We start from the raw sequence: 16,383 nt of genomic DNA, 5'->3' as shown, positions 1-16,383 counted from the left end.
AATTTATTCGCACTTATTGATTATTGTATTTTTTGATCGTTTTAGTCAAGAACAGAAATTAGCCAAAAACACCTAAATATAGCGTGTTTGAACATGATCGACAAAATTACCAACAGGCAGATGATCAAACAGCTATTCACAATGTGTGAAAGACCAGGCATGAATAATAACAACGGAAGTGCAGAATCGAGTTGTCAACACTACATCTGATAATTAAAGTTGCCTTTCGAGGACCGAACAGGTACCGAGCAAAATGTGCATTTGTACAGTATTTGTACAGCATTAAACTGGGTTATTGTGAATAACACGTTGCCGGTGTGCCAAACGTTTTGGATTAATCACAACAACTAGCTTGCATACAAAGTTAGCCAGCCAGCTACCCTTCTCTGGTTTACACACCATCCTAATCGAGCAAGTGCATAACAGAAATTCACTGACATGACATACCATATGCCGTCTATCAAGTGTAACGACTCCTAATTTGTGCGATTTAACCGTACGCTGTGTGGTGAGTGAAATGATCCTATTTGAAGTGTTTTAATTGGAAGAGGCAAGTGTTGGTACGATTGTTTGTGAGCTTTATGCAAAGAAATGTTGTAGATAAAAAGCCCTACAGCCTACGCTGTCATAGTGCCCAAAAAGGCTTGTGTCTTGTGTTCATTCATTTTCGTTAAGGCTGTCGACATTAACAATTTTGATCAGCCGACTGGAGTGAGAGATTCAGAGTCAACTACCCTAAGGCCTTTGTAGAACATTTTGGTTCCAAAACAGAAAAGGGAACCCTTTTTAAAAATGATACCAAATGATACAGTGTTAACTTACTGTTGCTGAAGGACTGACACGGATTTGAATTGATGCATCAGGGCTTATTGGCCTTTGGTTTTGGCTTTCTGAAGCACTACCTTGCTGTATTTGGTTGAGAGTAGCAGGCCTCTAATGTGAACCTGCTAGACAGTGTCAGAATAGGTCACCTAGTCCTAGTGAATGAGGGTGCACGTCTGCTCTAAAGTTTTCTGCCAGAAGTTTGGGGCCACTTGTTTTTGCACTCCATTCCGTTATAGAAAGAATACCAGCTGACTACTTTCCCCCACCATGGTTCTCACATAGTTCAGAGCTGTGCTGTTGGTCACTATTCTCTTTATGGAGGATATTGGCTTTGATCAAGCATCACTCACATGGTGTGGCATTGTACCATGGCAACCTGGACTGATGGCCTTCTTTCTTAAAGATTCCTTTTTATTCTGTAAAAAATTCCCATTTCACCTCCGTCACGGTGCTGGCAGATGGAGTTAAACATTCCTCCAGCTTTTGGTCAGCATCTCGCAAGTCACAAAGATTCTTCTTTCTGATCTGTTAACTACCCATAGATTTGTCTCTCCATAACACTCTTTTTTCCAGTCTACCACTGTTGACTGTGTTTTCCTTTTTACAATTGGAGATATTGATAGTGTACTGTTTCTATGCAACTCGGTCTAGAATGCCAGCATCCTGAAGTCATTTCTGTTGATGTTGACACTGGTGTTTTGTGGATACTAATTACCAAAACTGCCAGGATAAGGACCTGTGAGACTTCTGTTACTTAAATTAGACACTCTAAGGGGAGCTACACCAGGGGCGTAACTGAAGCGTTCCGTTCGCGACGTGTACACGCTGCATCAGTTTATAATCACTGTAATCAATGGAAGTAGCTACACCAGAGGCGAACTTTCTAAAAAAAAATAGACCAGTCTTCTAAAATGGATTTTACGCTTTGCGAATGGAGCGCTTCAGTTACACGCCGGTTGTAGCTCCCCTGTTACTCTGTAGTGCACTGGGGCCTCTTGGTCCTAATTCTATTCTATGGAAAACAGGGACATTTCTATGACCCCAAACTATTGAACAGTATTGTACATCAAATGTTGTTCCGTTCTGACCATAAGGAATGCTGGCATTAGGGCTTTGTTGCCCCATAATTTGTCCCACATCATGTCCTCTGGACACCATTATATCCACCATTCTTCAGTCTATCACACATGTAATCAATGCTTTACTCATTTTGAGAAACTTTCCTGTTTCTTTCAAACCGGACATCTTTGCCTAAGCAAGTTTAACTTACCCTATCCAATATGAAAAATTGTTGACCTATCTCCCCTCTTCCCTTTTTGTTGAATACTCTTGAAAAAAAGCATAGCATGAAGCTCGTCGGAGAGGTGGCACTGGCAGATTATTCAAATCCCAGCTAGACACTTGGTGTAATTTCCCCGATATGACGATTAAGGCACCGACTTTGGCAGGGGGTTATCTTGCGCTGGACTGGCAAGCCATCCAGAGGGAGTCTGCAACTCCACTTAGCATCACAGAAACCGGGTATAAGCACCGGCCATCTTAGCGTCTGTGGCTAGGACTAAAAAGTAGTGTTCAAAGAACAAGTGTTAGATTGGCTAAATCAAAACAATTTGCTACCATAATTTCCTAAAAGCCTTCTACATTGATTATACACATACACAGGAAATTACTGTAGAGTGTTCAATCTCCTGATCTCTTTTATCTGTGACTGAAGCCATGGGCATCAGATTTGTTTGAAAAATACTAGCGACATAGATTTGCTTGGGCTGTTATGAAAGCTGATGTGAAATTTCTGAATAGCTGTTTTCATTAATTAGCCCATTGTAATTGTTTAAATCAAACTGTATGGGTCTTTTCTTACTGTAATGTATGATGCATGCCGTACATTTACTAGAGAGCCTTGGAAAGATGAGCAACTTGTCTCCTGAAGTGGCGCTCAGCCGAATTTCACCTGAGTTGCGGCCATTATTGAGCAGTATTGTCCGCAATGGAAGTGTGGGCCTAGATTCTACAAACTGTCTGCGTATAACTGACCTCAAGACTGGGTGAGCAACCTTACAAAAATGGACACTAGCATTTTCTTTTTTTTTTTTTTTTTAAATCTCACTTTAGGACTTATGAATAACCTATTATAAAAAAAATCAGATATATTGATTTGTTTGTTTTTAGGAGTTAAATTATTTAGTTACTATTACTGTTGCTCTCTTCTCAGATGTACCTCCTTGATGGCAGGCCCATGCTGTGATCGCTTCAAGCTGCACATACCTTATGCTGGAGAGACACTCAAATGTAAGTGCCTCTGCTATTTCTGATAAAAAAAAAAACCTCTTTGGAAAAAACTATGAACTCATGTTATCAAAACACCCTCAGCCCTACAAATACGGCTAGATGCTAAGACCTCACAGGGCTATACACCTGTGTGGTACAGTTTTGCATATAAGCAATGGATGTGTGTGGGAGAGCGGCTTGTTTTTTTGTTCAGTGAGGGTGTGTGGAACATAGGATTTGCTTGTATCATGAATGTCTATTTGACATTTTCTTGTTCTGTAATTGTTTGTTAGTCAGGTTCTTTTAGAGGAGTTTCAGAGTAGTTAAACGTGTATGCCTTTACTTTTGATAATTTGCACTGTGGACAAGAAAGCACACAAAATGTCTTTCTCTCCCAGGGGACATCATCTTTAATGCAGGGGATCCTATGCTGCCCCCAGATTTTATTTTCGGAGAGGATGCTGAATTTCTTCCAGAACCATCAGAGCTTCCAGTGAGTATTCTTGCACAAAGTAGACGGCTCTATGACAATACTGAATCAGTGGTACAAGCAAACGAAAAATGTCCTTATTACTAATTGTATTTGGTGGATAATGTCAGACCCGTTTTCTGTTGCGTGAGAAAATGAAATTGCCTTTTATTTAATGAAAAATACTAAATGATAAAGATTTGCTGCTTCAAACAATTATGTCATTGTTGTAGTAGGAATAGAAAGGTTCATGAGCAGCTTTTGTGTTGCTTTTTTAGTAAGTCTAATGACTATTGAAAGTTGGTACTCCTGGTGTTAGATTCCATTGTATTTGTTTGTATTAGTATCACTAAGTTGTCAGATGAGGAAATTGATGCTGGACTCCATTGATTAGCATTAGTTTGTAATAGTATCACTAAGTTGTCAGAAGAGGAAATTGATGCTGGACTCGATATATTAAAAAATATGTTTGGGGGGCTTTTTGCCATTATTGTGACAGAGAGAGACAGGAAACAAATAGAGCAAACGAGAGAGATATGAGGGGGATCGGGAAATGACCTGGGTCGGACTAAAGCCTACAGTAAGTCCCTGTTGGACCCAAATGAGTGTATAGGTGCTTGTGTAACTACCCCTTGATCATCTCAAAACCTTTGTTTTCCAAGACTCATAAGGTCCTGTCCCAAGGACAACAAGTATTACCTTGAAACTGAAACACACATGGGGAAACTGAACAGTCCAATCTGTACACTATGATAAGCTGGCCAACTAGGGTTCTTTGTTTACAATACAGAAATTCAGTATTTTCTCATTTTATATCAGTATTTTATATATCACTATCATATTAATATCATATAGTCATATGATATAATATTTTTTATTCGGGTCCAGGTTTCATATTCGTGGTCCCAATCAGTCCAATTTATACAGCTCTTCAAATATTTTAATCCCTCCCCATGCACACAAACACACACACAAAACAAATTGAACAAATCAAAATCTTGGAACAAACCGAATTGTGTGTTTGGATTAACTTACAGCCCTACTTACATCCAATTAAATTTGGTGTTGAAACCGTCAAACAGGTTACCTAATAGACATAATACAATAGTAATGCAAAACTTGCATGACAACTTTCTCCTCCTGGGCTGCTTGCCCCCCACATTGCTGGTGGGAGCTATATTTTTAAAAATCAGATTATTTCTCTCTGTTCCCATTCTGAGTTCCCCTCCGTCTGCTGTGCGCGTGGACATCTCTAGATTTGAACAATGTAATAATGTAATGAATTTAGACACTACACTGGTTTCAGTCATTAATGATCTAAGCAGAGCTCGGCTCTGTGGATGGACTGCCTCAACCTTGTCCTCCTTCTGTCTCTCACACTCAGTGAAGCTTGCAGCGATCTTTTGACTCAAAGGAGCCACAGAAATAAGGCTGAAATTGCATTACCATCATCTGAGAGGTTATGATGGCGAGTAGCATTTTGTCAAGGCATTTGAATTTTTTTGATGCCTTTATTTGCACTCACTGTTTGCACTCAGCCATCTTGGCTTCATTGTAAATCTAATTCCTTATTCTTAAGTAAAGCAGATCCTTCAAGAACACTGTTACCAGCACTCTCTGTTATTTATCATGGTTATAGAGATATTTTTTCAGCATTTTCACTTGAGCTTGTATCAGGCTTCCCTCAGAAATCATTTTGCACATGGCAAAATGACAGATTGTGTGGTTAGGGCTTTAGAAGAGTGGGGAGGAGAGTGTTGATAATGTGTGGATGTTGCATTATTTGTATAATCTGAGCAGAGAATAATACCTGTTTACTTTAACAGAATTTGAACAGAATCACTGTCAAGTGGCATTGTTTATATTAACGTCAACTTGTGGGAGACACGGTCAGTGGAATTGCAAACGAACATTGTGCAAGACACATGCAAGACAACTGATGCATACAGCAAATCACAAAAGCCAAAGCCTCCCAGCAGCTTGTGTAACCTCACTAACCTAAGCGAACTCCCACTCAGATCCTCGCTCTCGTATAATGAGGTCTATTTTTGTATTAATAGACCTATTTATTCATAAGAAGAAAGCATTCATGAGATGCCTCCATGCCAGCAAGTATTGAAACCAACTGGTAATGGCAAACAGTTTGTTAAATAATATATATATAGATATATATATGTTTGACTGATGTACAGTGTTGAGCAAACAAAGACTCCCATAGATTATCTGTATTTATTAATGAACAGGCTGTTCCTTTGAACTATACTTATGCTAGTAGTGGGCTTTCAACCCTGTGCCTTGGCATAGTTTGTCCATTTCTGGCACAAAGGGAAGGACTTTGTCTGCTGACACTGATGTGTGGGAGCTCTGGCACAAGAAGTCGGAGATGAAAGAGGAACTTAGATGTTGCAGTGGTGCAACTGCCATAAGTTAGTTCCACTGATGAGGAGGAGTGGGATCCATGCTGCCAATCTGGAAAGGGTTCAGTAATGGGTGAACAGACACTTTATCTGAATTACTGGGATCCCCCAAGCATTTCAAAACCTTAACAATGCATATGTAAACATAGATAATTACACCGATGATGGCAAATAGTATTATATAACAATGTTATGGCTGTAATGAAAGGTAAAGATGAGTTTGTAATGTTTCTGGAATGTGTCAAAGCTGTCAGCATAACAGACAGATCTAACTAGGTCATTGAGTGAGGAGATTCAAATACAATCTGTTAATGCAGAAAACAGAAAAAACAGCTTTGAAATTGATGACTTTTATTATTATTATTATTATTATTATTATTATTACAGCACAGTATGGTAATTACTACTCCATAAAGTATTTTCTAGTACGTCCCAAGGGCATTTAAATCAACACTAAAGAGTTTTTTGTACCTTAGCATAATGTTTCCAAAATCATTTCAGCGGTTCATCAACTCATAACAGGGTGAACGGCACTTCTGCATTCACTTCGCGGCCCTCTATTGGCTATATAACCGCACTATGTAACTTTACCAGATCAGGTAGCGTACCTGTGGTTCGATGAAATGAGATTTAAGAAACCACAAATTTGACTTGTTTTGATGTCGCAATACATCATACCGTCATAAAATCATGCAACATGCTCTACCTTGTCTGTGGACATCGTTATTTGGTGGATAAACAAATAGCGTGTGTGCAACAGAGGAAACGGGCTTTAGTGCTGCTTTAATGGGGGTTAAGGTTAGGACTGCTAATGCGTTTATAAAATGGTTTCCCATGCACCCTGAACCACTCATTCAGAATTTGAGCTTGATGAATCCTGGCATTGTCACCCTGGAATATTCCTGTGCCTTAGGGGGAGAGAAAAAATTATCTTGGTAAAAGTAGCTTGGTTTGGTTGTTCTAAGCATATCATTTAAAAATGTATAGTGGCAAAAAAAAAAGAAAATTTGATTGAAAGCTTGATGTTTTAACCTAGCATAAAGGTCTGCATTATAAGATCACACAAGTAAGTCTTAAAACAGGCGACCTTTGTCTGACCCTTGTTTTCCTCTTTCCTCCGAATCTCCACCCGTCTTCTCTGCTGACGCTTCTCTTTTCATCCCCTCCGTCTGTCCTCTCAGTTGTGGCCTACAGCACTTACGTCCTGGCGAAATTCCCAACTTGGCTAAATTCCCAACCTGGTTCATTCAATCTGGCCCTCTCACCATCCCCCAGTGTAATTGGTTCATTCATTCATGCCCTTACTCTCTCCACCTCAAACTGGTACAGTATGTGGGGTGGGCGTCCTCCTGGCACAAAATGGCTGCCGAGCATCGCCCAGGTGGGTGCTACACATCGGTGGTGGTTAGTGAGGTTCCTCGTTCACTGTAAAGTGCTGTGGGTGTTTTGAAGGGCTCTATGTTAATGTACTGTGTTATTGTTGTTGTTGTTGTTGTTGTTGTTGTTGTTATAGCACTTGTGTGCCTGGGATGCGCAGGACCCAGAGTGCCTTCTACAGCTGGTGAAGGAGCTTCTCCAACAGTACCATGGGTACCAGTGCCAGCGGCTCCGTGAAAGCTCGCGACTGCTCTTCGAGTACGACAGTCTGTTGGAAGAGCCAGGATATGGCCGCAGCATGGAGGTCTATGCTGGACGGAAAAACAGCTGGGTACGCCCACATGCATCTTGGTTTTCATGGATACACACATACAGTACATACATGCGAAGACCCACACAGATTCCGACAATTATTTGTATCAATTTGCTATTATCCAATCAAATGACCAGTGGTGTATATTAGTTATCTGTAGTGGGTATACTGTGATCAACCCTAAATGTTAATATTTATCCATGCCTATTTTAAGTGGTTATACTGAGATAGTGATGTTTTTTCAATGGGTATACTGTGTTGTCCTGCATATCACGTAGACTACACCACTGCAAATGTGTCTGCACAGTGTCAAAACCATATATCCCTTTCTTGTCTTGTTTTTATCACTTTCATGAGGACGACATCTTAAGCTTAAAGAATCATTGTTTGCATCATCTGCAACAACATATGACTTTTACTCAAAAAGTAGAAAATATCCATACACAATCTTTTCACAAAGCTCACACATTAAGTCAGATCTACTCCATGGATGTGGAGAACAATTTTAGAAGCTGAAAAATGTTTTACTTTACTTTGCAAAGGTTAAAAACAGATAGCGCTGACACAGCAGAGGTACCTATGAGGAAGCTGCTGGTGGTTTGGTGGTAGTGGTGGGGGTGGTCAGCTCCATGGATGGATGTTTTAACGGCCACTGTGGTTTGTGGGGTAACAGACAGTGATTTGGTAACTCTTTGGTCTCAACACACGTTTCTGTTTTGATATTATAAAGCATTAATATTTTGTTTAAGAGAGGTGTGCGTGGGTGGGTGGGGGGTGCTAATAATTAGTAAATTAGTTATTCTTATTTTAATTTATTATCCAGTCTTTCAACTATTTATTTTCCTATACTTTCAAAAGCTACATTGTCTTCATGTGATAAACAGAAAAACAAATCAGTCAATCAGTAACGACTGCATAAGCAGGTGATCATAGTAAGGTGGCTATAGATAACTGGCTTTTTTGTGAAATTACACTATAGTTTAATAGGAGAGATCAGACAGCTAGCTAGCTAGCTAGATAGATAGATAGATAATTACTTACTTTATTCATCCAAGTGGATATGGTGGCGAAAAAAGTTACATAGATCTCTTTGAATAACTGAGACCATGGCAACACAACAGTGACCTTGCTTCTGATAAATGATGCCCTGTCACTTGCCTGATCTTGCCCTTTTGTGTTGCTGCGGCGGGCATGATTGACAGGAGAGATGTGAGACTGTGGCAACAATGTAACACTTGTTTGTTTGTTTGTTTTCAGACAGGAGAGTTCTCTGCCCGTTTCCTGCTTAAACTCCCTGTGGACTTCAGCAACATCCCCATCTATCTCCTCAAGGTATAAACACCCACCCACCCACACACACACACACACACACACATATGCACACGCACACACACCCACCCACCCATACACACACACACACACACACACACACACACACACACACACACACACACACACACACACACACACACACACACACGTGATTTCATGAACACAGAGACATCATGACACATAGTGTCTATTAATGCAATGGACATACATTTCCATGACTATTCTTGAGCATGTATCAGTAAGAAGATAGTAGAGGATAGTGTGTCTGTTTTATAGTCATAGTTGATTAAACAATGTTCATTTTTGTTGGCTGTGTGTGTGTGTGTGTGTGTGTGTGTGTGTGTGTGTGTGTGTGTGTGTGTGTGTGTGTGTGTGTGTGTGTGTGTGTGTGTGTGTGTGTGTGTGTGTGTGTGTGTGTGTGTGTGTGTGTCTGTGGTCGCTGGTTGTCGGGGCTGTGAGTTGACTAATCAGTGGCCCGTCATTCTGTATCAACTCTGAGTTGCATGCTGACTCGACTCCAGGCTATGCAGGCCACACAGGCCCCCACCCCCACACCACACACTCTGCTGCTGCCACCACCACTCTCCACTGTTCCCCCCCTCTCTCTCTCTCTCTCTTTCTCTCTCTCCCTCTCTCTTTCGCTCTCTCTCTCATGCTCTCTCTTGTGCACACGTGCACACACTGTCTCTCTCTCTCTCTCTCTCTCTCTCCTGTGTGTATGTGTATGTGTGTGTGTGTGTGTGTGTGCGCATGTGTGTGTTTGGGGCCTCAGGAGGCCTTTGCTCTATGGCCTTTTCCAGTTTCAGCCATGTTTGTCCTTTCCACTAAAGACGAAATGATGGTCAACATACGGCGAATAGCAGCTAGCATCAGCATCACACCCTTATGTCAGGGGTGAAACATACACACATGGACACAGACAGAGTGTCCATCCAGCCAGCACAGCTGCATGAAGTTTACTTCAGCAGCAGTAATCAGCCTTTCATATTGTTTTTCCGTGTTGGCACTTAAGATTTGGTTAGCAGTGTGAAAAACTGCAAAAAGTAGGCCTACACATGCATATGCACACATGTTGATAGGGACACCACACTCATAACTCAACATGAAACACACCATATATTCTCGGGGGAGTTATTTGACACGTTGAATTACCCCAGAGGAAATAAAGTTGTTGTAAAATAGAGGCTCAACGGCTAGGCTACATTTCCTACAGGATTTTGAAGCGAGAATGGAGGTCCCAAGGGATAGACCACCTGATGCCACATATCCTGTTTATTGTTGCGAAAACACCTCTGTGTTTATACTTTATACAGCCTCTGGAAATTATGCAATATTTTCTGAGGCTGCAGTGCAACAATTGAGATGAACACTCCATAATCCTCCATGGTCCTCATAATCCGTCAATGCCCAAAGACTGTAAGGGTTAAACGAAATGAAAGACCTCCTGAAGGTGGGGCTCCAAGGAAGGTTGAATAGAGTTGATAGTTGGGGTTTGGTCTTGCTTTGTCAGCACTTTTAGTGCCCAATTTGGCTGTGAACTTTCATTTCACTGTAGCCTGGTGAGGTTGCATTTATCATGCTTTGTAAGCATGATTTGTTAGTGCACACTGGTGGTGTGTTAAGTCAGGGTAGTATTTCTCTGGTCTGTCGTAGATTCCAGTGCATTTTTCTTCCTTCTTTGGTGTGCAGCTTGCCCCTCAGCTGTGTTTCTGTCTGTGATGTTTCCCTTAACCCCCCCCCTCCTTCCTACAAATATGCAAATTGAGCAGAACTAAAATTCAATTATTTACTCTAATTATTTTGTTCATTTCCATCCCCCATTGCCCCCCCCCCCCCCCCCCCCCCCCCACACACACACACACACACACATCACATTCCCGTCCCATCACACAGCATTGTGTCTATGCCTCCACCCTCACCCCACCCCCACCCCCACCCCGCTCTGACTCTCCCACGGCATTGCTTGTCAGATGTGGTAAGGGTTGAATGAACCCTTGGGCATCCGTGTTTCCTCCACCCCCATTTATTTAGACAAAAAAGCTTTTTGCACAGCTTTTTTATGCATTCTCTCTCGCCTCCTTTACAATGATGGCGAAGTAGAATTCGGATGTGTGGACTCAATGTATGTTGTATTTTAGATGTTATTACTACTATGAGTTTACACACTGTCTCTGTTGGCAGCAGTGTGGAATTAGGTGCAGTGAAACAAACAGTGCAAACACAAACATAGACCACAACCTGGGTATAAAGAGGTGAAGAACTCGTTGTTAAGACAACAGAGAGTCTCACAGAAAAGGGTTCACAAGGAGTAAGTAGTTATGGAGCATGTACAGTATATTTTGGGCCGCGACATTGAAAGCCTTGTGTGATTCATTTTAAGGGAATTGTGCCTAACATTTTCCATGATGTACGTGATGTCTGGGTTCCCCTGTGGCTATATTTTCCCATTATCTGTCTCTACTCTATTTTGAAGGTATACCATAAAATATGGTATCAGGATTTCAGTCTCTTGAGAGGAAATATTTGAAAAGTACTAGTTTTGCATTGTATTCAAGTAACAAGGGTTTTTATGTTCAAAGGTGTGTCATGGCTAGGGGGATTGAGAGTGCGAGAGAGGGCATATCATCAGAATATGAGTGTGACTCACAGGGAATAGAGGCACTGTACCTTTACTGTCAAGGAGCTATGCTCTTGAAAACCCATAGAGGCCTTCTTCTTAATGAGATGTGCATATGTCAAGAATCTGTATGCGTACTGTAAGTACAGCCGGGGAAATAAGTAGCCTATTGAACGTGTCAACATTTTTTCCAGTATCTATATTTCCAATGAGGCTATTCACATGAAATTCACCAGACATTGGTATTACAGTACCTTAGGAAATCCACACATTACAGAAAGAAATCCAGAAATGAATGTCCATACTGTACATAAAGCTATGTGTAATAAAGGGGAATGACACAAGGAAGAAGTATTGAATGTACCAACTGAAATGTCTTGAATACTTTATGGAAAAGCCTTTGTTTGTAATGACAGCTTCAAGACATTTCCTGTATGAAGAAACTAATCAGTCGCAGTATTCAGGTGTGATTTTGCCCCATTTTTCTAAACAGATAGTCTTTAAATCTCAAAGATTCCAGGGGCCCTCTTGTGAATCCTAATCTTCCTTCCACAGATATTCAATTGGATTAAAGACAGGACCAATTGAGTTTACTTTGCTGGAAAAAATTGACTCCATTTATCATTCCTTCAAGTATATGAAGTCTGTCAGTACTGTGAGGTGAAAAACAGCTCTACACAATGATGCCTCCATCTCCAAACCTTCAGTGTTGATATATAGCATTTTTAAGGTGATGTGCAGTGCCATTTCTCCTCCAGAGATGGTGCATAGTATGAGCCAAAGTCATACATTTTGCTCTCGTCTGACCACTAGACTACATTTTCTCCGTATTTCATAGGCTTGTCCAAATGTTTTGTAGCAAACTTTAAACAAGCTTCGACATGTTTTTCTTCAGTAATGGAGTCGTGCAGGGTGGGCGTAGGCTCATGTACCTACTGCCACCAAGCCTTTCTGGAGCTTTCTCTGAGTGGTCCTTGGCTTTTGGGCAGATAATGGCCTTGCTATTCCAGTGATATGTTTTGCAGCACGGAGGTTGGGAAGGCCTTGTAGGAGAGTTCTTTGCTTTTACCCATCGAAAACAAAAAAACATTGCAACAAAAACATTTTTATAGCCCATAAACATGTATTAAGTCAGCTGTTATTTTACATAACTTTACTTGTGGACTTAAATGTTTGGATGTCTTCACATATGTTTTTGCGGAGTTGATGCTAATGTCTTGTGAAAATGTCCTATTAGGAAATATACATGCTAAATAAAGTGTTGACGCATTCAATGCTTATTTCCCCCAGTGTATGCACTATGTATGTACTGTACACACACACACACACACACACACACATACACACACACACACACACACACACACACACACACACACACAATTTTATTTTATTATTTCATTGGAAGCTGTGGTTTAGTAATATAACAATAAAAACCTTATTGCTATATTCTCTTTCATGGCAATAAAAATATGAGGCACTGAATTCTTTGACACGGTATGAAACTTCACCGAGGACACTTTGAACCAAAGCGTAGGTGTTGCTGTTCTTTTTTTTCTGTCAGGATAAAAAAGGAAAGACGGAGACCACAATAGGTCTCATTTCTGTTGATGTGCCGACTGTAGCTTGTATGCAAATAATCTTGTGTGGAAACCACAAGAGGATGTGCCCTTAGGTGCCTACTCCATCGTATCCTTTTAACCCTCTCCTACTTGATGACTATATCAACCATGGAAATGTAGTCAGGCAGGTCTCTTATCTCCCCAGCAGTTCCTCGCTCTCTTCTTTTCCTACACACCTTGACCTCCCTATCGCACTCTTCACCTCTGCTGTGATAGACTGAGAGCATGTGTGTGTGTGTGTGTGTGTGTGTGTGTGTGTTTGTGTGGGGAGAGGAGGGGAGGGGGAGGGGGGGTTTCCCTCATAGCTATAGATGCCCTTTGACTCTGCTTTTGAACACATCATCAAGTCAGTCAGAATTTCCTGTGTCTGGGATAGCCTGTCTCTTAATCCTCTAGGGCTTGCTATGCTTTTGTGAGCTAAAAAGAGTGTTTTTGTCATGTTTTTGATGGCGTTGTTCATATTATATCAATGTTATGAACATCTTAACTTTAATTTAGACTTAACTAAATTTAGAGTGCTTTCTGATTTCTGATTGTTTTTACTTTTCTGTTGGTTTGCCACTGTAAGGATCGTGTTGTGTAGTATAAGGGCAATGAAATCTTACTTACTACTTACTGTATGTCAGTGTGTCAGCATTCCAATCAGATGATTGAATTTGGTTGAAGTCTGTGGAGTTGATCTACAGCAAGCACTGGGAAGGGGCTCTTGACCAGAGGAGTTGAAATTGAAAAATATTACATCAGGAAACTCGTGCTGATGTAATATCCAGGAAAGTGAGTTGGATTCAGCAGGCACTTTTTTTTTATTTATCCATAATTCTCATCAGGACACACTGTCACTGCTCCACCTAGCCAATAAAGACAGAGCAATAAGAGATTTCCTTTCACACACAAATACACACACACACACACACACACACACACACACACACACACACATACACACACACACACACACACACACACACACACACAAACACACATATAGGTTGTCCCGGAAAAAAAAAAGAACATTTGGAACCAGAAATTAGCCAACATCCAAAGCTCCTGTCCCTGGCAGACAGACAGACAGGCAGATGAGATGCTACCGCTACGGCTAGCTCTTTTGAGTCTTATCAATCTCAGCACCTGAGGACTCTACCCAAAAACACCATCCCTGACGCACCGCCTGGCTTCAGCAAAGCCTAGATTAGTGGAATGGAGAGTGACATAAAGCTCCTTACTCCGCGGCCCACGCCTGTGAATCACTGAGTGGAGCTTCAGGACCCAGTGCCTCAACATGGCAACATGGAGGGGGGGCTCACAGCATCCCAGGCTGTTTGATATAGTTCTGTTTGACACCATCGTTTTGAGTTGTGTGTGTGAAGTGTCTGTCTGTCTTCTTCATTACACTGAGGTCTCTGAGACATAGATTTTGTGTTGCTCTTTTCATTGAAACATTTAGATTTTGAATTTTTTTCTTTTGAATTTTTTTTTTTATTATTATATTTAGTGGTGTCATCAGGGAATTACATTTTCTCAGTTTTCATATTTCTCACATCCCTCCTCACAAATGTACAATCTTTACTGAATAAAAATGAGACTAAGGCACTCAGTTTTTAAATATTTACTGGTAGCAAATATTTAAAAACGGAGTGCCTTAGTCTAATTTTTATTCTTTGATGAACACCCACAACAACTAAAGAGCACCTGTTTTTTGATTAACACTAAAGGAGCCTGGCAACGCCTCTCGTCCTCATTTTTTTCAAATCACATACAGTCTTTACTGTTCTCTTCCTGGAGAGGAACTGCTGCTGTAGTATTGTTGGGCAGTCCAGAGACTTGGTGGCTCAAGATAGTTCTCAACTTTTGATTTGATGACTTTCTCAATGCCTTAAATCTCTTTAAAAAATATTACTATTTGCCTCCGTTAGCTAATTCCTTGTTTTGCTCAGTATGAATTGATACCTACACGTGCACATGCGTGTCAGTGCACACTTTCTCATCAGAAACGTGGACTTTGAGATTTGACTGGAGGGTGTTGATAAGGAGACTGTGGGTATGACATCATGTTGTATGACTCTATTGCCCTTCATTGGTTTTCCATTAGGGATGAAAACAAAAGATAAGTAGTGCGTTATGTCTGTGTTTGTTTCTGTTGGGAATCTTTTTGAACTCCAGTGGAAAGTTTGAGACACAGAATGACACATTCACCACTCTGTGGAATTTGTTGACAAAATGTGATTTCCCGAATTATAATCTAATGTTATTTTATATGTTTGAAAAGGCCCTTTTGATTTTTTTCAATCCTAGTATTGCCTCCAGCAAGGAGGTGATGTTTTCACAGACCTGTTTGTCTGTCTGTAAGCAGGATAACACGAAAGCCATTGGCCAGACTTTAGTTTCATATTTAGTTTGCAAATTTAGTTTCACTTTTATATTGTGTAGAACTGCACAGTCTGTTGCCACAGTTTACAGAGATATTGTGGTGAACATCAGAGGAGGTATGTCAAGGAACTTCCGGGCCTTTGCTTGAGGCCCATACAGGCCCAAACATTTCAGCGCTATGGTGTTGTTCAGTGACTTAATTTGACAAGAACATTTAAAAGAACAGTTATGTAGGTTATTTTTTTTATTTTTGAATGATGCAGCTAATGACTAACGTTTCGATGTGGTTACTTGCGTCCATGGATCTCATCTGATGAAGATGGAAACATTAGTCATTTGTTGTTGCGCCATTCTAAAATAAAAAATAAGCAACTTAGACATCATTTGGCAGATGTTTTCATCCAAAGCAACTTACAGTATGTGATGAACAAGAATTTGATGGTGAAGTGTTTGTAGGGGGTGCTGGTAGTGTGCGATGCTTCAATTGAAGTACCATGTCATGCCATCATTTTTTTAGAAAAATCTTGTGCCTCTCGGCATTGCTCTTTCTACACCTGTTGCTCCATTCACCTCCATTCGAGTCTTCATCCAGGTGTCAAGCCCCTCATCCTCTTTCTGTTGGCATAGGTGCTTCCCTTGCATGGATTAATCATACTGTTTCTTCTGAACATCCACAAAGGCCTCCATCATGTCACTCATATCTGCCTTTGTCTTCCTCTTTCTATTATTGCTCTGTTGTGTGACGGTGTTCTGTTGTGACGGTGTTCTGTTCTGAC

The 16,383-nt window shown here is 40.8% G+C and overlaps 1 protein-coding gene across 3 annotated transcripts in view; it reads left to right on the top strand.

Annotated features, from left to right (window-relative positions):
• Positions 1–16,383, top strand: part of babam2 (BRISC and BRCA1 A complex member 2) — a 33,736-nt gene that overhangs the window by 389 nt on the left and 16,964 nt on the right. The window contains exons 1-6 of one of the 3 annotated variants that reach the window (XM_062523789.1): positions 148–241; positions 2,720–2,870; positions 3,038–3,114; positions 3,492–3,586; positions 7,493–7,687; positions 8,927–9,001. In XM_062523789.1, the coding sequence (XP_062379773.1) occupies positions 2,734–2,870; positions 3,038–3,114; positions 3,492–3,586; positions 7,493–7,687; positions 8,927–9,001 (579 nt within the window). In that variant the 5' untranslated portion in view covers positions 148–241; positions 2,720–2,733. Of the gene's footprint in view, positions 1–147; positions 242–308; positions 509–2,719; positions 2,871–3,037; positions 3,115–3,491; positions 3,587–7,492; positions 7,688–8,926; positions 9,002–16,383 lie in introns of those variants that run through there. The other 2 variants (XM_062523788.1, XM_062523790.1) reach the window with 2 other exon arrangements.

The sequence above is a fragment of the Sardina pilchardus genome, chromosome 20 (genome assembly GCF_963854185.1).
Source record: "Sardina pilchardus chromosome 20, fSarPil1.1, whole genome shotgun sequence".
Classification (NCBI taxonomy): Eukaryota; Metazoa; Chordata; class Actinopteri; order Clupeiformes; family Clupeidae; genus Sardina; species Sardina pilchardus.
This window is presented reverse-complemented; position numbering and strand designations above follow the sequence as displayed.